The following is an 18,938-nucleotide window of genomic DNA, read 5'->3' as shown; positions in this document are numbered from 1 at the left end:
ATACCTCAGAAGAGGCCCTGGGCATCTGCAGTCAGTCACGTAGCAGGCACCGGCCAGCTCGATGCTCTGGGAGCAATGAGTGATGAGGACAGTTCTGGAAAGCACTGCAGGTGGCAGGCAGCAGGTTCCACTGGCCTCTGCCTCCTCAAGTGCAGCTGAGAAGAACAAAATCTGCACCCTTCACCTGCCTGGGCTGCAGTAAGTCCTTCAAGGTAAATTCCCAGCAGATTCCAGGCTGGAGGGTAGGTGTGGCCTCTCTGCCCACCTCTGTCTGCCAGGCCTGGCACTAAGCTTCCTAGCTGGGATTAGCTGGAGCTGGGGCCAGGGTCTGGTCACGAGTGGTTGCCAGGGCTGCCAAGCCTGGCCCAGGGCTGGCTGCAGTGGCTGGACCTTCTCAGGGTCACCTCGGGACTAACTCCTCAAGCTAGAGACCAGGGCTGCAGAGAAGGGAGGGGCTCTCCAGGGAAGGACCCCCGTGCAGGCCATTATAGCTCCCACTGTGCCTTAGGAATTCCACCTGGGAGTCTGCCAGGCAGGGGTAGCAGAACCTGCCCAGACCTGGTTACTCAGCCCTGGACTGAAATCCTGGCTCTCTCACCAACTTGGGATTTGGAGCAAGCAGGTCTCCTCACTGACCCGTCAGTAATCCCCATTGACAAAATGGATCCCACCAGCTCATGCCCACCTAGGCTCAAAGATTTGGAAAGAGGCTCTCCATTTTACAAAATTTATAAAATTTTCAGTCATAAACAGGAGTAGAGAGAATAGTTTATTTGGAGTAATGAAAATGTTCAAAGATTGAGTGTGGTGATGAATGTACAACTATATGATGATACCGTGAACAATTGATTGTACACTTTGGATGATTGTATGGTATGTGAATACATCTCGATGAAATTGTGTAAAAAATGTATGCCTAAAAGATAACAATTAAAAAAAAAAAAAACATAACCACAATACCATTATCACACCTTAAAAAGTTGACTGTAATTCCTTATTATCATCAAATATCTAATTAATGTTCAGATTTCTCTCCAGTTGCTCATAAATGTTTTTTACGGTTAGTTTGGATTTGAATCCAAGTAAGGTCAACACATTACATTTGGCCATGATATCTCTAAAATTCTGGAAGTATAAGGATTCCTCATCTTTTTTTCTAAATCTTTTATTTCGTTGAAGAGACTGGCTTGTTCGTTCTGTAGCTTCCCAACGTGGATTTTGGTAATTGTATCCCCATGTGTTGTTTCACATGCTCCTCCGTTCCCTGGATTTCCTGGAAACTAGTAGTTGGATCCAGAGGATCAGTCTCAGGTTTGTTTTTTGGCAAAGATAATGCATTGATGGGGTTCCCATGCCTGGGGGAGGGGGGTATGTCTCTCTGTGATTTGAAGATTCATCAGGAGGTTCAGGTGTTGCCAGTCGGATAATTTATTATAAAATTCCTCCATGACATAAGAGCTAAAACTATAAAACTCTCAGAAGAAAACGTAGACTGGCAGGAGCAGCAGGCGGAGGGGACCCTGCAGGGTCTATCTGGCCTTAAGTGGAGGCAAAGGGCAGTGGGTAGGTTCATAGCTTGGAAAGCTCACTCCGGATGGTGAGGAATTGGGTGGAGAGGGGAGCCAGACCCAGAGGGCTGAGTGCTGTAGGATTCCATTCACGTGGCTTTCTGGAAGGGACAGAAAGCAGGTGTGGAGATGGGGCGGGGGCGGGGGTGAGAGTAGCAGGGTGCAGGGACCCGTGGAGAGGGAGTGGAGCTGGTCAGTGTCTGGGTCCTGGTGGTGGACGCCCAACTGTGTGTGTTTGTGAGGACTCACAGAACTGTACACTCAAGAGGGTGGATTTTACTCTGTATAAATCATATCTGAATTTTTTAATTAAAAAAAAAGAAGAAACAGCAAAAAGAATGGATTTATACATCCATGGGACACAATCAAGTGTCCAACTCTAAACCCCTACATTTCTGGTCAATCAATTTTCTACAAAGTTGCCAAGATAATTGAATGGGAGAAAGGATAGTGTTTTCAACAAATGGTGCTGAGGCAATCAAATATCCATATGGTGAAATATGAATTTAGATCCTCACCTCACACCAATCTCAAAATGGATCGTAGCTCAGACTCCCCTTTGTCCAGTGTATGGATGAATGAGTAGAAAAACAGGGGCAAAAAAAAAAAAAAGCACCCAGTTATCTTTTTTATTTTAATTGTTCTTTTTCACTTTAATTTTTATTCTTATTACTTTTGTGTGTGTGGTAATGAAAATGTTCAAAAATTAATTTTGGTGATGGATGCACAATTATATAATGGTACTGTGAACAGTCGAATGTATGCTTTGTATGACTGTATGGTATGTGAATATATCTCAATTAAAAAAAAACAGCAAAAAAAAAAAAAAATCATAGACCTAAATGTAAGAGCTAAAGCTGTAACACTTCTAGAAGAAACCATGGGAGAAAAACCTTCATGACTTGGGTTACACCATGCCCTTAAATGTAACATCAAAACACAAGCAATAAAACAAAACAAAACAAAACAAAAAGGATCTCATCAAAATTCAAAATTTCTGTGCTATAAATGATGCCAACAAGAAAATGAAGACAATCCATGAAATGGAAGAAAATATTTAGAAATTAGATACATCTGATAAGGGACTTGATCTAAAATATAGGCAGAACTTTTAGAACGCAAAATAAAATGACAAATAACCCAATTGAAAAATGGGCAAAGGATCTAAATAGACATTTCTCCAAAGAAGATATAGTAATGGCTCATTTGCACATGAAAAGATGCCCAACATCTTTGTTTGGTGATTGACTACTACATAGGTACAGGATTTTTTTAGCAGGGACAAAAATGTTCTAAAATTAAGATTGTGGTGACAGTTGCACAATCCTCTGTGAATATGCTAAAAAATCATTGAATTGTATACTTTAAGTGGGTAAATTGTATGGTATGTGAATTCTATCTCAATAAGGCTGTTACTAAAAAAAAAAAAGTTCCCCCATCAGCATTTCACCTAATGGTTTCAGCACTCATTGAAGAGCCATAATTTTATTAAGGGTTGCAAAATGATGCTATTCTAATTTTATCATCTTCACTACATTTATTAGCTGGAATTCTTCTATAATGAAAAACTTTCTGTCCTCAACTATTTGTTACTCTGAGAAAAGTCTGTACAGAAAAGGCAAGATAAAATGTTTGATTTCCTTTAGTTAGCAACTTTCAGAATAATAAATTGTTTCTCTAGCAAATTCCAAAGATGTCCAAAGTGCTTTTCTTTTTGTGTGTCATTCTGAATGAACTCATGGATTTCCACATCTGGGGTATGTTCTGCTCCATTGCAGTGGTTGTTCTTTTTATGTTCATGTTGTCCCACCTTAGTCAATGGAAGCCCAGTCAACTTGGCTCCAGACTCCTTCTGGCCTCACCCCAGTAGCCTTGGATAGTTTCCTTGCTTTCTAGTAGAACAAAATGTTCCAGACTCATCATGTCCATTTCTTGCCCTAGACCTGGATTCAGCCATTTGTCTGGAACCCTAGTTCCTTTCAATGGGAAATAGCATTTAGGAATACATTCTGGGGTCTGGGGGTAGTCACTGCTATTAGGTGGTCATTTTTCTAAAGCCTTTTTGGTAAATAGAGCTAGAAAAAAAATGTAAGAGAAAATACATCTTGAATTCCTATGGATACTTCCAATTCCGATTTAGGATTGCAGGGTTTTTACATCTTTGTTTTATGTTTATCTCTTTTCTCTTACACTGGAAATCTTGGTTTCCATTTTCCTTTTCTTTTTTTAATGACAAAATGAATGTGAACAGGCCATGAGGGGGAAATCCTGTACTAATATGCAGACTTATTATCCCACCAGCTTGTCCAGGACTTGCTGAGGGCAGGTCTGACTCATCTCCAGCTCCCAGGCCCTGTCAGGGAACCTCACCCAGGTGACAGTCCCTTGTCCATTCATTTAACAAGCAATTTCTGGGCACCCACTATGTTGTGCAGGCTCCATACTGGAGATGCTCAGATGACCCTCCGGAAACATCCAGGCTGGCTGGTCCGAGGACATTCCCCAAGGCCTCAACTGACCCTCTTCTTCCCGGCCCTCTTCTAACATCAGGGTTTGGCCAGACTGAACTCATAGGTATATCAAAAAATAACCTTTATTGTCACTGGTATAAAATAGAGCAAATCAACTGGCCTCTCAGTCTGTACAAAGTTTGCGTCGTGGGACCACCTGGCTGCCCCGGTTCTTCCATAATGTCCTGCCCCAGAGCAGTGCCCCCCGAGCCCCATAAAGGGGAGAGGGCCACCTCGGGTGCACTCCCGTGAGGAAAAGGGTTGAGGGTGGACTGGACAGGGGGTACTTTCTGCCTGACGGAGGGGAAGGAGCAGGAGAGAAAACCAGAGTGGGAGGGGCACCCTCCAGTTGTTCTTGATCCTGTCCCCACCCTCTGTACACCCCGAGCCCACTCTGAAGCAGGCTCAGGGTGCAGCTGAAGCAGGGCTGAGACAGGGCTCAGAGGGCCACGCGGGTACAGCAGTGGCGCAGCAAGCAGGGCAGGATGCCGCGGTTCAGCTGGTGGAACTCCACGAGCTGCAGCAGGTCTGTGAAGCGGGTCTGGCCGTCGTCCATGCTGAAGTAGGCGCGGCCCTCCTCCTCACTCTGGGGTATGGCCAGAGAGGTGGAAAGTCAGGGAAGGGCATGAGGTTTGGGGAGCTCCCTCCTGGGCCAGGGCAGATGTCCCCTTTTCTCTTTCAGGCTGGGGCAGCCTTTGGTGGGAGCTCGATGAGGAGGACAAGTTGCCAGGAGCCCTGGGTGTGCAGTGCAGGAATCGTGGCCTCTCAAGGAAGGAGGGGATTACTCACCGGCAGGATGAGATAATGCTTGACTTTCTGCAGGTGGCACAGGGAGAGGACGAAGCCCTGTGGATTCCGCTGACTCTCCCGGACCAGAAACAGGCTGCAGGGAACAGGGCAACATCACCTGAGGACATGCTGCTACCACCTTGACCCAGGGTCTCTCCTCCCCGGGGCCTGCTGCCCCGCCCAGCCCTGCCCCTTACCCGTCCACCAGGCCCTGCTGCCCAATGAGCCGCTGGCTCTCCTCGCGGGAAATGCGTCCGTGGAACCAGAGTTGGGTGCGGTGGATGGCTGGGTGGGGGAGGCAGAAGGAGAGTCACCCCCCGGGGAGGGGACCCCCATCCTGCCCGCCCCAGGGAGGACACTGGGCCCCCACTCACCTGCACTGAGGCTAGTGCCTGAGCACGGGGTAGGAAGACTCAGGCGGTGGTTCGTCTTCTTCTGCCAAGTGTGGGGAACAGAAGGAAGTCAGAGCCTGGCACACCAGGAATGTAGATCCCCTTTCCCCAGCCGGGCTGGGGGTCTGTCCCCTTACCCCTCTCTTCCTCCCTCCCACTCCAGGGAAACCCATATGGAGAGGGGGTCCGCGCACAGACGTGCAGATGGGTGCCGGCCCCTCACCCTCCAGGCCTGGGCCTCCTCCAGGGCTGCACTCAGAGCTTCCCCAGGGTTCTCAATGACACGCCCAGCATGGCCGGAGAAGTCCATGGCCACCAGGGTGTTATCCGAGACGCTCCTCTGGAGATGAGATAGGATGGGGAAAGGGGTCAATACAGGGCTAAGGTGTACTCTCCCCACCCCCCGCTATGGCCCCTCCACACTCACCAAGGGTGGGGAACCCCAACAGGACGGGCGGAGGTGGCGAGACTGCGCCTGCTGGTAATTCTTATACAGCTGCGCCCCGTACTGGGAGGTAGGGAAAGAAAGAGGGCCCGGGGTTAGGCAAGCCCCGTGGCTGAGCTGGGACTCCCAAGAGCAGGGCTGGGTCTCTGCCCTTGAAGAAGGAGCTTCCAGAAGCCAGCGCTGTGACTCCAGTCCTTGGACCAGGGCTTCTCAGAGAGAGGGGCTGTGCTGCCCCTTATTCCAGAGACTTCCCTTATGCCAGGGATGCCAAAGGCAGGGCCTCACCTTGAAGAGACGGAAAGCAGCCAGCCAGCAGGCACGGCTCTGCTCATCGTCGCTGCAGAAGATGCGGAGCCCCTTGTGGCCATTCCGAAGCTTGTTAGGCTACAGGGAGAGGAAACTGGCTGGTCCCAGATCTGTCTTTAAGATCAGACATCTGTCCCCCAACTCCATGGGGCAAGGAAGAACTTAAGGGGTCTCCAACTGGGACAAGGTATAGAAAGAAGCATTTGGGTGTCCCAGAATAGAGCTCAGAAGCCCCAAGGAGGATCCTGGACCCCAAGCAGCAACCACTCCCTCCCGGGCCAGGGTCTTCACCTTGACACAGAAGCCAAAGTCCGTGGGCATCCCATAGAGCTTGCGGCCCTGGGTCACCACGTACACGTTGGACTCGTTCACATCTGCCACGTACTGCAGGTGCCTGGGATCCTGAGCAGACAAGTGAAGGACTCGGTGTAGGCAGACCCTATACCCCATTATTGCCTCCGTAAGCCAGCTGGGGAGATTCAGGCCCAGAGAGGGGCAGGGAAGTGCCTGAGGTCACACAGCACACCTGCCTTTTCCACTGCTACCTCCGGAAGTGGGTAAGCTGGGCAGGAGGGTGGGGGCAGGAGCCTGGAGATAGCCAGCCTGGGGAGAGGGTCTCGGGGCCCAGGGGCAGAGGTCCTGGTTCCAACTGGGAGTGGGTGACTTCTAGAAGGACCAGAGGTGGGGCACCCCGGCTGGGGCTGGCACCGAGCGCTCACCTTGGAGGTGCCCTTGGCGGAGTAGTAGAGGCCAGACCGGCGCAGGAAGCAGAAGAAGCGTTTCCAGAGCTTGCGTCCCGACCCCCGCAGCTGTAGGAAGCCCTGGATCTCAGGGAAGCTGCCCGCGTTCAGGAAGTTCTGAGGGGGAGGAAAGCAGGTGGGGGGTGAGAGACCTGGAGGGGCTGGTGGACCGACCCCGGGGTCTTCAGAGGACCCTCCTTTACGAGGAGGTGCTCTGTGTGCATTAATTGTCCCCATTTTGCAGAATAAGAACCTGATGCCCGGGCAGGGGAAGCGGCTTGTCCATACCCACAGCTGGGCTCTTTCCACCATGTAGAGGGAGGCACAAGGCATAGGGCTGGAAGCACTGGGGATGCTGGGGTGGGAGGGATGGGTGGGCATGAACATGGGGTCAAATGGGGTGAAAAGGGGGGCCCCCTCACCTGAATGAGATCTTCATGGGATATGCCCGTGTGGGCATCAAGACAACTGGAAACCATCTTTTCTGGGAACAGGGAGTGCTGGGGAGAGAAAGGGGTCAAAGATCAGGGATCATGGCCTCCAAGTTGGGAATAGGGGTGTCCCAGCACCCAGAACCTCACACATGCACTTACTGGGGAGCTCTTGAACAGCTCATACTTGGCAAAGTTTTTCCTGAAGACAAAGCGGCTGTCTCCGCCAACAGGCCAGGCAGCCTGCACTTCTACCACAGACTCATGGTCCTCCAAGCCCCGCTCTAAGGTCAAGGGCAAATGACGGGTCAGTGGGGACCAGCCAGTCCCTTTCCCCCTGAGGACCCATGTGCCTATGCTCAGATGTGAGGCATGGCCTCGCGGTCCAGGCAGCTCCCCTGTACCCCAACTCACCCAGTGCTAAATGGGGGTGGCACTCCACCAGCCCCCAGTTCTCATCGCTCAGGGCATGCACTCGCTGCACCAGCATTTCACACACGTGGCGAGCTGTGGCCCCCGCCGCCACCTCCACAGACCGGCAGGTGCCATCTTCACTGTACACCTTGACCACCTATACTCCAGGGAGCAGATGATTTGGTGGAGGTCAAAGGATGGTTCTTTCCCTTCCCCCACTTGCGGACACCCCACCCCCCATGAAGTAGCACTATATCCACCCCAGAGATTCCCTCCCCCATCCTTGCCTTCTCTTGTTTCCCAGGAAAACTCACATGGGGGCGACTGGCATCTCGGGGGAGCAGACCCCTTGTGTTGGACGGCCCCCCAAGAATGGGGCTCTGTGAAGGAGGGCTGCAGAGCTCAGGGAAGGGGTTGGGGATGGAGGGCAGAGAGGTTGCCCGTAGCTCTTCCTCGCGAAGTTTCCTGTGGGGTGGGGTGGGGGGAGTTGACTCTTAAGCCTCTATGTATCACCTGCCACGGACCCCCCCCCAGCCTCTCCCCCCTGCACTGCCTCATTGTACCTGCTGGTCGGGATGGGCAGGGGCCTGGACTTCTTCACCTCCCCAGGCAGAGGGGAATCAGGGGGTGGGGGAGTCCCAGGAGGGGTCTCAGGGGCTGGGCACAGATCTTCTGGGGAACTGCTGAGATGAGGTGGAGACAGATCCAGCTCCATGACATCTGAGGGAGAAGAGGGAGCTGAACGCACCCTTGTGTCCCCTTGTCCTGGGAGAGGGGCCGAGAGGACCCAGACCTCCTGCCTTCACACAGCTGTCAGAATTCACACAGCACCTCACTGCTCCCCCTCTAAATGGATTTTCCCAGGAGCCCTTGGGGAAGGGTAGAAGGAGCCCCAGTTTACAAAAGGGGACACTTGAGTTCCTGAGAAGGATGCTTGCTTGCCCCAGATCACAGGTGAATCAAGGAGGTGGAACCTGGTTTTGGACTCCAAGTTCAGTGCTCTTCCTTTAGTCCCGAGTTGCCCAGGGGAGAAGAGCTGAGAGGGCCCCACCACAAGACTGCAGCAGCAACAAAGACTGCACAACCCACAGACTGTGGGGCTCAGGCTCTCAGTGTCAGTACAAAGGGCCACCGCTCTGCCTCTGAACATGGGGCACTCACTCCGCTGGGCTCTGCCCCGGGTTTTCCCAGAGCTTTGTTGCCAGACCCAGTTGCCAGAGCCTGTTGTGGCAACACCTGCCCAAGTGATGAGTGATGCACAGAAGGGGAGATGGAGGTGGGGAAGGGCATGACCAGAACCAGGAAGGCAGACTCTGCTGTGGTGGGAGCGGAAGGGCTAGCCTCAGGGCCTTTGCTCCAGCAGCCCCCAAACCTGGCAGCTCCTCCTGCAAATCTCTCTTCAAGCCCCACTGCCACTGCCACCTTTTCTGGGCAGCCTTCCTGGATTTTCCACATTCATCCCTATCAGCTCACTCTCAGCACTGTGCTGGGGCCTCTGCACCAAGCAGCGTGTGCCTGTCTCATCCACCCCCTGCTCTGAGGACACCCCAACACCCCCAGGCAAGGCCAGAATCTTACCCATGCCTTATCACCCACAGGTAGTGCACAGGCCCCCAGGACAAGTCAGGATGGGAAAGACGAAGAAAAGATGCCCACTGGGTGGTAGAGGCAGTGGGGGCCCCTTCTCCACGGGAACCAAGCAGGCACCTCACTGGGCTGTCTTCGGAGGACCCGGGAGAAGTGGCCAATCCCAGCCAGTTCCCAGCCCCCTGCCCATTCCCAGAACACTGGCCAGGCCGGTCCTATAAGGCTGCCGGGAGCACCTGATATTGCCCCCAGGATGGGGCAGACACCTGATCCTTAAGTGAGGGCATGAGGGACTGGGAGACAGGTGAGTCAGGGCAGGGCGGGGACACCATTGCCTGGGCTCTCCATTCAACCTTGACTCATCTGCACAACTTCCTGGCTTGGGAGAAACACAAACAACCCTTCTCTGCCCCCTCCCCCCAACCTGCAGGTATCCTGGGAGGAGAGGGGGAGGCACAGGGCAGCGGGAGGACGTGGGGCCGAGGCTTCTCCGACATCATCTCCTCCTCCCACCCTTGGCCAACTCCCCCAGTCCAGGTGGGTTCCCCAACCAGCCAGCCCCAGTCCTGAAGCCACCACCCAGCCCCGGAGCCCCTGACCCAGGAAGGAGAGCGAGAAGGCCCGGCCTGGATTCAGAGGCCCCTCTGGAGTGGGGATGGCCTCGCAGTGGTGTCCCCATCCCTCCCCATCGCAGTACTCAGCCCTCCCTACCCGCTCTCAGGGACCCACCAGGCTCTCTTTCTGCTGCTGCCGCCCACCCTAGCGCCCAGAACTCAGCCAGCCAAGAGGACCCATCCCTATCACTCCCCAGGGGATGAGGCTCCTCCTCACACACTCGCAGGCCTCTGCTGAGTGTCCTGGCCAAAGGTACCCCAGGGCCCAGAACAGAAAGTCACACGCTCAAGAGGACGGATGTAGACAGGCAGACCGGGCAAAAGACGCTGGAGAGAGCGAGCCGAGCCAGGGAGGGGCTCCCGGGAAGGGCAAGACACACCTCCCTGGAACATAAACAGACCCAGGTAACCTCAACACCAAAACACAAGGCCCCCGCCCCCGCCCGAGCTAGCCTCCGGCAAGAGGAGCCCGGGTGACCTCATTGCAGGGAGGGAAAGGGGGAGGGGCTGCAGGGGCTGTCCCGTCCCCAAGTCCGAAACCAAGAGCCAGGTGGCCAGAGGGCCCAGCCCCTCCCCCACACACACCCCCGGGAAGAATCCCGGGGGGCAGGGTTGGCAGGGGGGTGCAGGGATTCAAATCAGATGAGTCCCGCCTCAGAGGGCAGGAGGACAGACTCAGGACTCTGGTCCGGCCCTTCGGATCCTTCTGTCCTCAAAGCCGGAGAGGAGTGAAGCTGGCAGGACCAAAGAGATGAGGTCGAGAGAAAGGGGGTCCTCTCTGTGGGGTCTGGGAAGCCCCCATCCCAAGAGATCTTGAGCTTTCAAACTGGAGCCCTAGGAGGGCTTCCGTTGGAGAAATCAACCCCCAAAGTCAATTTGTCTCTTCAATGCTGCAACTCCAAGCCACCGCTCCCCGACAGCCTGTCCTGCTTCTGCAGCTCTGGCCCACCCTCACCCCGTCACCCTGCAGATCTGGCCCACCCTCGCCCCGTCACCCTGCCTCCTGGTTTACTTCCTGAATCTTGCCCCACCTGGCTTGCCCCAAGGGCGGGTAGCAGGACCCAGTGTTTAAGGCCAACAGAAAACAAGGCCACTTTCGGTACTTCCCAGGGTGGGAGCAGAGACCTACGCCAAGGGCAGGCAGGGGGAGAGCTGAGAGGGCCCCATCTGGTCCCGCCCCCATCAGGATTTACCTTTGGGGAAGCTGGCCCCCGCAGGCCCCAGGTGAGCAGGCAGGAAACCCCTAGGTGACCTGGAATTGGGGGGAGGGCGCAGGGCCCTGAGGCCCCGCCCACAACCTTATTCCGGAAAGAAAACATCCAATGGGAAAAGTGGGGTGTGGGGTGGGGGGGAAGGCGGGCAGCTCTTTTAAAATTTAATTTAGGAAGAATGCCAGTGTGGAGCCAGTGGAGTTAATCATTACAGGCTGCTCGCCTTTATGGAGGTGCCCCCCACCCCCATTCCCACCCTAGAGTAGGAAATTGGGGAGAGGAGGCAGCAGAGTCCGGGCCAGGAAGGCCAAGAGGGGCAGTTCCTGGGGGCGGTGGGGAAGGTTTCCAAGAAGCAGGCAGGTGCATTCTCTGTCCCCAGTATGCCAGGGAGCTCAGGCCCTGGACCCCGGTGTCACCCGACAGGATCGTATGTTTCCCACCACCCCCCAAAACACACACCCTCTCTCTAGGTTCCACCCAGCAGTCCCTCCCAGCCTAGCCCTCCAGCCTTCCTAGACTATTTCATTCTGAAGCCAGGAGGGGTCCCCAGGCCTACCCCGCCCCATCCCACCCCACCTTCCATCAGAGGGCAGGACCCCTTATCCCGGAGCTGCCCTCAGGCCTGGGCCCGGAGGCGCCACAATCGGGAAAGATGGAATTCCAGCGATTTAGAGAACACCTTTCCTTTACTGCCCTCCGAATGGGGGGTGGGGGCTCCCACGGGGACATTTGCCTTGGGTAGAGACTTGGGGAAGCCCAAACTGAGGACAAATCAGGCTAAGCCAGGGAGTGAGGTGGGGGCAGAAGCCCTCCCGGCTCTCTTTCTGGGTGGGTTGGGTAAGCGAAGTCTCCCTCAGGCGACAATGTACACTCTTCCTTCCCCAGCCCCATCAGCTGGTTTATCCAGAGGGGGGGATGGGGAGGGGACGCAGGACTGGGGAGGACAGGAAATGAGACTGGGGAGGACTGAGGAAGGGGCGGGATGGAAGGGTGGAGGAAAAACGAAAGTGAGACCACCAGCCTAACACAGCAGGAGACTGAATGTTTCCACACTGATTCAGGTCCCCACCCCCAAGGTGAGGTGGCTGCTCTGGTCCTTACCTGGACCCTGGATGACGGTGTACCTGGCTGAGGGCCACCGGTTTAGGGACAGACACCAGGCCTTAACTACCTGTTCCCCCTTCTCCCTCCCCGTCCCCCCACTCCCCACCCCCGCCTGACATCACCGAGGGGGAAGGGGCGCGGAAGAGCAAGACCCACCGCCTGCCCACCCACCTGGGCAGCCAGCCAGCTCCTGGCCCCGAGTCGGGCACAGCCTGGGGCCCTGGTGCAGCTAGGGGTGGGGATGGGATGTCATCTGGGGCCGATCTCAGTCCCCTTACCTAGAAGAGCCCCAGCAGGAGTGGCAGGACACCGGGTCCAAAGTCGGGCTCTGTCTAGGAACCCGGCACACCTGGGTTTGATTTCAAATCCGCTCCGGTTTCTCTACAGGTGGCGGGAGGGTGTCCAGACTTTGGACGTAGAAGTCGGCGGGGAGCCCTGTGTGTCCAGACTCCAAGCCCAAGGAAGCTAAAATTATCTTGGGCAGGTGGGGGCGGGGCCTGGGGGCGGAGCCTGGGAGGAGGAAGCAAAGGAGAAGGGGGCGGAGACTCCCTGACACCCTACGCCGGCTGGGATTGTTTTTGCCCGTCCTAGCCTGGCAGCAGGTACCAGGGGAGGGTGCAGGTGCCCGAGGAGAGGCGGGGAAGACAGTGGAGCAGAACGGCATCGAGGGAAAATCAAGAGCCCTGACTACCTGAGAGGGAGGGGGTTGGGGGCTGGAGGGTAAGGGGACATGGTCCCACCCCACCCCAAACCTGGCCTATTTATTGGCCAAGCTAGGGGGCCTGTCTGGGGCTCTGGGTCCCACCTCCGCGGGCAAAGAGCACTCTGAGAAGGAGGGAAGCCAGCCAGAGGGGTGTCCAGCAACATGGCCTGCCCCTTGACTGCCAGCCACAGTCTGGCCACCCGTAGGCTGTGCCCTGGCCTCTCCAGGTCACCCAGAGTATGTCCTCCCTTCTGAGAAAAACCCCGGGTCTCAGCTTCCCCTTCTGAAATCGTAGGGCTTAGGTAGGGTCCCACAGTGGGAGACAGGAGGAGCCGGTGATATGGGGAAAGCCCTGACCGGGTCATGAGGGGCCACCCTGCAGAGTGACCACTTTAACTCTCTCGATCAGACCTACACAAACACAGGGGACAGGGGAGAGGGGCTAATGATCAAAGGCAGCTGCAGCCTTCCCATCCTGATGGGCTGACCGTTGGGTAAACAAACAATCCACAGGATAACAAGGTGTGCCCTGGGGGAGCAGAGGAGTGGCTCCAGCCTCAACTTTCTCCAAACTGGGCTTTCCTTGAAAAACCAGTATGAGTGGGTCAAGCAAAGAGGTGGGGGGGGGAAGACGAGGTCAGCAGCATGTGCACAAGGCAGAGTGGACAATTCAGTCATTCATTCCTTTGTTCAACTGATATTTGTTAAGTGCCTGCTCTATGCCAGCCCCATGCCAGGCACTGGGATATGGCGGGTAGTGAGCACCAAAACCAGACCCCGCCCTTATCCTCGGGCAGCTCAGTCGGGGAGAATGACGTTCATCAAGGCTCACAGGAGTAAATAAGAAATGACAGGTGACAACTGTGATGAGAGAATGAGTAACAGGGAGTTGGAGACTTCTCTGTGGAAGTGACAACTGAGCTGAGGGAAGCTGACGGGGGTGGGGATGGGAGCTGGCAGGCGTAGAGACAACACTGAGAGGCAAGAGGGGGTGCCAGGGAAGGGAAGGAGATGAGGCCACACAGGTAAGACCTGGCAGGTGTGGAGAAAGGCAAGGGCTTGGGACCAATCGCAGCTGGGTTTCCCAAAGCATGGCCTGTGACCTCCTGCCTCCATATCTCCCTGGGCTGGTGTACAAATAGGTCTCCGGTCTCCTCCCATCTACTGAATCTCAGCCACTGGGGCTGGGACCCAGGAATGTGTCCTATTGCAAACAAGGTTGAAGAGCTATCCGTCTTCTCTGTCCAAACTGTGCACCGAGGCCAGACCCTGCAGGGTCTATCTGGGCTTAAGTGGAGGCAAAGGGCAGTGGGCAGGTTTACAGCTTGGAAAGCTCACTCTGGATGGTGAGGAATGGAGTGGAGAGGGGAGCCAGACCCGAGGGCTGAGTGCTGTAGGATTCCATTCATATGGCTTTCTGGAAGGGGCAGAAAGCAGGTGTGGAGATGGGGCGGGGGCGGGGGTGAGAATAGCAGGGTGCAGGGACCCGTGGAGAGGGAGTGGAGCTGGTCAGTGTCTGGGTCCTGGTGGCGGAGGCACAACTGTGTGTGTTTGTGAGGACTCACAGAACTGTACACTCAAGAGGGTGCATTTTACTCTGGATAAATCATATCTGATTTTTTTTAATTAAAAAAAAAGGAACCAACAAAAAGAATGGATTTGTACATCCATGGGACAGAATCAAGGGTTCAAATCTAAATCCCTACATTTCTCCTCAATCAATTTTCCACAAAGGTGCCAAGACAATTCAATGGGAGAAAGGAAAGTGTTCTCAACAAACAGTGCTGAGACAATCAAATATCCACATGCTGAAAGATGAATTTAGATCCTCACCTCACACCATACACAAAAAGTATCTCAGAATCTGTCATAGGGGCTGCGGTCATGTGAGCCAGGCCCACCAGAGCAGAGGTGCAGGTTGCAGCTCCTGAATGGAGTGGTCCTGACTTGGCCAGTGCCCAGCCTGACATGACTGACCCAGGTGGTCCCACCTGCTGAAGGAGCACCAGGCCAAGGAGGATGAACACGAGGAGCTGCAGAGGAAGAAGAGTTCAGAGGCCATCACTACAGTGACCTTCCTGATAGAAGCTTTGGTGGATCACTTAGCATAGGTATGGCCCAGACCTCCATGAACCAGAGGATGCTAGACCACGAGGTGAAGACTGAAGCCTCTGCAGGTCCAGGCCACCCCAAGTGCCAAGCAGATGGGCCGTTGGATCATGATAGTGGACTTCAACCAGGGGCTCAAAGAAATCGGGGATATGGGGACCTGGGCTGGCAGCGTGGAGCTGGACATGCACACCATTGTCACCACACTGGAATATGTCCACAAAGGGCAGCTGGCTGCAGTCTGCCCCCTCCTGGCCTCTCTTCCCTTCCCCTCTATCCTATCCCCTCCTCCCTCACCCAGGGAGGCAGGATGGAGGCTGACAGGCCCATGAATAAAACACCAGCCTCCATTAAAAAAAAAAAAAAAAAAGTCATAGATCTAATGTAAGAGCTAAAACTATAAAACTCCTAGAAGAAACCATGGGACAGAAATCTTCGTGACCTTGGTTAGGCAGAGCTCTTAGATACACCAAAGCACAAGACACAAAAGAAAAAAAAATAGATAAATTGCATTTCATCAAAATGAAAAACTTCTGTGTTACAAATAAAAACATCAAGAAAGTGAAAAGACAACCCATATAATGGAACAAACTATTTATAAATCATATACATCTGATAAGAGACTTGTATCTAAAACATACACAGAATACTTAAACAATATAAAAAGACAACCCAATTAAAAATAGGCAAAAGATTTGAATAGACATTTCTCCAAAGATGTACAAATAGCTAATAAGCACATGAAAAGGTGCTCAACATCATTAGTCATCAGGGAAATGCAAATTAAAACGACGAGATACTACCTCACACCCACTCAGATGGCTAATCAGACAGGCAATAACAAATGTTGGCAGGGATGTGGAGAAACTGGAATCCTCATTCATGGTTGGCTGGAATGTAAAATGGTGCAGCCACTCTGAAAAGCAGTTTGGCAGTTTCTTAAAAAATTAAAAATAAACTTACCGTACAAACCAGAAATTCCACTCCTAGGAATTTCTCTAAGAGAAATGGAAACATGTCCATACAAAGACACATAACAAATGTACATAGCAGCATTATTCAAAATTAGCCAAAACAGGAAACCCAAATGTCCATCAACTGGTGAATGGATAAACAAATGGAATACTTCTCAGCAAAGAAAAGGAGCAAAGTACAGATACATGTTACAGTATGGATGAATCTCAAAACCATGGCAAAAGAGAAGCCAGAAGCAAAAGACCACGTATTGTGGAATCCCGTTTAAGTGAAATGTCGAGAAAAGGCCAATTTGTAGAGCCCTAAAGCAGATCAGTGGTTGCCTAAGGCTGACATTGGGTGAATGGATTGACTGTAAACAGGCAGGAGTGTTCTAAAACTGGATCGTGTGATGGTTCCCCAACTTTTTAACACTCAATTGCTAAAAATGAACGGGCTGAAGGAATGCTAAGTGGGAAGACCTGTTAGGATACAAAGATGGTACTCCATAAGCAGCGAGGACTTAGGCAGCTTGTTTCCAGAGTTGCAAAATGGGAATAATGATGCCAGCCCGTAGTAAGAGGCCGCGATGAGACAGGCGCCGTGCCAGAACTGGGTGCACATGATGAGAGAAGAGCCTGAGGAATGGGTGCCCCAGAGCCTAAGGTTCCCATATGCAGGGAAGAGGCAGTTTAGGGCTTCGGAGTCAGAGGCACCTGGCTGTGTAATTATGGGGTGGTTGAAAAATGCCGTCAGAATGTGAGAGAGAAATGGCAACTCTCATACCCAATCCATCCCCAAGACCCTGGGGCTGCTCGTCCCACTGCTTTCCCTTCCTTTTTGTAAACGGAAAGGACTTGGAAGTCTAAGATATTGCATGAGATTAAATAAGCCCAAGGTCCAGGTGATACCGGCTGTGGGGCAAGTCCGGCCCTCTGCGAACCCGGGCCAGGGACGGCGGTGTGAACCCGCGCGGGCGCAGCCTGGAGCGCTGGACGCGAGCCCGCGTGCCGGGACAAGGGTCAATCCGTCACCGCGGCCGCAGCCTGCAGGGGGCGCCCGGGCGCAGCGCTAGTCCCCGGCTCGGCCCCGCGGCCCCGCCCCGTCACGTGCTCACGCCGTCGCGTCACACCCGGAAGCAGCGACCGCAGCAGAGCGGGCCGCGATGAGTGGGGAGCCGGGGCCGATGTCCGTGGCGCCCCCTCCCGGGGAAGTGGAACCGGGGAGTGGGGTCCGCATCGTCGTGGAGTACTGGTGAGCGGCCCCACCCGGTGGGAGACGCGAGCCCGACAGGGATGGGTCCACGGAAGGCCTCACCCCCCAAACCCCAGCCAACCCCAGATCCCTTCTCCCCAGTGAACCCTGCGGCTTCGAGGCGACCTACCTGGAGCTGGCGAGCGCCGTGAAGGAGCAGTATCCTGGCATCGAGATCGAGTCGCGCCTGGGGGGCACAGGTGAGGCCCGTAGAACACCTGCTGAGTCAGTCTATGTTCCAAATCCCAGCTCTACCACTTTCTAGCTCGGACATACTGTTTTATAATAGCGTCTAGCAGTGTCTGACACATAGTAAAATGTCCAACCAACGTAAGACCCCTTCCATAGGTGGGGGGTGGGGATCATAGATGAGGCCTGTAGAGAAAAATTGGTGAGACTGCAGAATTGTAGTTTTGGAGGAGAGCCCCACTGGGTGATGAAGCATGGTTCAAAGGGACCCAGGTGGGCTTCCCTTAGGTTCCTTTAAGATTGGCCCAGCATTGGTTGAAAGAGCTACAAATAGTCTCTAATGGGGCCAGTGGGGGACATGGAGTCTGTGTGAAGCCTAAGGGGCACAGAGGACCCCCCATTTGGAGGGCCTTCTCAGATGCCTGCCTCTACTCCAGCATACCCTTCATTCATCCATTTAATACCAGGGGCCTTTGAGATCGAGATCAATGGACAGCTGGTGTTCTCCAAGCTAGAGAACGGGGGCTTTCCTTATGAGAAAGATGTGAGTATTTGCAGTGCTGGGAGAATCCCTGGGTCACTCTGCCCCTACAGTGCCTCATCCTATTCCTGTCTCTGCTCTCTAGCTCATTGAGGCCATCCGAAGAGCCAGTAATGGAGAACCCCTAGAAAAGATCACCAACAGCCGTCCTCCCTGCGTCATCCTGTGACTGCACGTGATCCTGGATTCCTGCTCTGTTCTGGAGACCAAGCCTTGGTCTCCCCTTTGGCCCTGCTGGGGGCTCCTCTGGCCTCTTTTCCCTCAGAGCTCCTGGAAGCAAGGGGCCTCCACTTTGCCCCTTGGGATATAAGCAGGGAATAGAAGCTTCTGTGGTCTTGGGGATGGGAGAGAGATCCTCCCCATGGACATTTCCACAGCCAGCTTGTACTCCCTGCCCAGCATCAGTGCCCAGAGAAGCCCAGTCCCCTTTTCAGCTTGGCAGTACCTGTCAGATGCCACTGTAGTTTTAATTTATTCCTCTCCAGCTCTGGGCAGTGTCAATTTTTGGCAATAAAGTGGCACTACAAGCACTGTGCCAACTAGCGTGTTTTATGTCCGACCCAGAGATGTGGGGGCACAAAAGCCAGCCCCGCCTTTGTACCAGCAGGGTGGCTGTGCTGGGTGGGTGGGCTTTACTGGGGGCTCCATCTTAGTTCAGTAGGCTCCCCTGATAGCCAAGGCAGGGAAAATGAGTCACACGGTAGACACTACCTCTTCTTTCCCCCACCCAATCCCCTTTACCCAGAGGGCAGAAATTACCCCATTCTGGTGGGTGGCTTGAGGAATTAGTTTGTTCTAAGCCAAGAATGATTTGGTTATCAAAAGGCTCTCAAATTCCCAGCTCCCCAACATCACCTCCCTTCCCCTGAGCCAGGCAACTGGAAATCAGGCTCCTAATCAGTCAGGCTTTCTGGAGATTCCCAGCCACCCCGTCCAGGAGAAGAGGAGTTTGAGTGTGAGTTAGCGAGGGGAACAGTAAGGGATGGCACAGAGCCACTCCCACACACAGCCGGGGCCCAGGTGTTTTCCAAAATGTATTTGCAAATGGAGACAATAGGTATGGAGAAGGGGAACATC

General features: G+C 53.9%; 2 protein-coding genes across 4 annotated transcripts; one reads left to right on the top strand and one right to left on the bottom strand.

The window, feature by feature from the left end:
* Window positions 1–4,143: 4,143 nt before the first annotated feature.
* On the bottom strand, window positions 4,144–12,570 carry GRB7 (growth factor receptor bound protein 7). Of its 3 annotated transcripts, none has more exons than XM_037808911.1 (15): window positions 12,390–12,570; window positions 8,159–8,315; window positions 7,910–8,060; window positions 7,596–7,752; window positions 7,344–7,465; window positions 7,173–7,250; window positions 6,730–6,867; window positions 6,302–6,412; window positions 5,990–6,088; window positions 5,687–5,767; window positions 5,483–5,599; window positions 5,242–5,302; window positions 5,065–5,152; window positions 4,868–4,961; window positions 4,144–4,664 (listed from the first exon to the last, which is right to left on the bottom strand). In XM_037808911.1, the coding sequence occupies exons 2-15, from the start codon at window positions 8,308–8,310 to the stop codon at window positions 4,518–4,520; spliced, it is 1,596 nt and encodes a 531-aa protein (XP_037664839.1). In that variant the 5' UTR covers window positions 8,311–8,315; window positions 12,390–12,570; the 3' UTR covers window positions 4,144–4,517. The 3 variants fall into 3 exon arrangements, with proteins under 3 accessions (XP_037664839.1, XP_037664840.1, XP_037664841.1); XM_037808912.1 differs by having other exon boundaries at window positions 12,283–12,396; XM_037808913.1 differs by lacking the exon at window positions 8,159–8,315.
* A 4,411-nt stretch (window positions 12,571–16,981) lies between these two features.
* Window positions 16,982–18,396, top strand: MIEN1 (migration and invasion enhancer 1). Its single transcript, XM_037809112.1, has 4 exons — window positions 16,982–17,131; window positions 17,234–17,331; window positions 17,788–17,864; window positions 17,947–18,396. The coding sequence occupies exons 1-4, from the start codon at window positions 17,043–17,045 to the stop codon at window positions 18,028–18,030; spliced, it is 348 nt and encodes a 115-aa protein (XP_037665040.1). The 5' UTR covers window positions 16,982–17,042; the 3' UTR covers window positions 18,031–18,396.
* The last annotated feature ends 542 nt before the right edge of the window (window positions 18,397–18,938 follow it).

The sequence above is a fragment of the Choloepus didactylus genome, chromosome 18, assembly GCF_015220235.1.
Source record: "Choloepus didactylus isolate mChoDid1 chromosome 18, mChoDid1.pri, whole genome shotgun sequence".
Taxonomy (NCBI): Eukaryota; Metazoa; Chordata; class Mammalia; order Pilosa; family Megalonychidae; genus Choloepus; species Choloepus didactylus.
The sequence above is the reverse complement of the archived record's forward strand: the minus strand, read 5'-3'. Positions and strand labels throughout refer to the sequence as shown.

What these genes read in the sequence shown, in the direction of transcription:
- GRB7 (XM_037808911.1), bottom strand. Translation starts at nt 8,310, where the DNA reads ATGGAGCTGGATCTGTCTCCACCTCATCTCAGCAGTTCCCCAGAAGAT. An exon ending in CTGCTTTCCGTCTCTTCAAG is followed by an intron (nt 5,768 to 5,989) that starts GTGAGGCCCTGC and finishes CCTACCTCCCAG; the next exon opens with TACGGGGCGCAGCTGTATAA. An exon ending in AGCATTATCTCATCCTGCCG is followed by an intron (nt 4,665 to 4,867) that starts GTGAGTAATCCC and finishes GCCATACCCCAG; the next exon opens with AGTGAGGAGGAGGGCCGCGC.
- MIEN1 (XM_037809112.1), top strand. Translation starts at nt 17,043, where the DNA reads ATGAGTGGGGAGCCGGGGCCGATGTCCGTGGCGCCCCCTCCCGGGGAA. An exon ending in CGCATCGTCGTGGAGTACTG is followed by an intron (nt 17,132 to 17,233) that starts GTGAGCGGCCCC and finishes CCTTCTCCCCAG; the next exon opens with TGAACCCTGCGGCTTCGAGG. An exon ending in GCTTTCCTTATGAGAAAGAT is followed by an intron (nt 17,865 to 17,946) that starts GTGAGTATTTGC and finishes TCTGCTCTCTAG; the next exon opens with CTCATTGAGGCCATCCGAAG.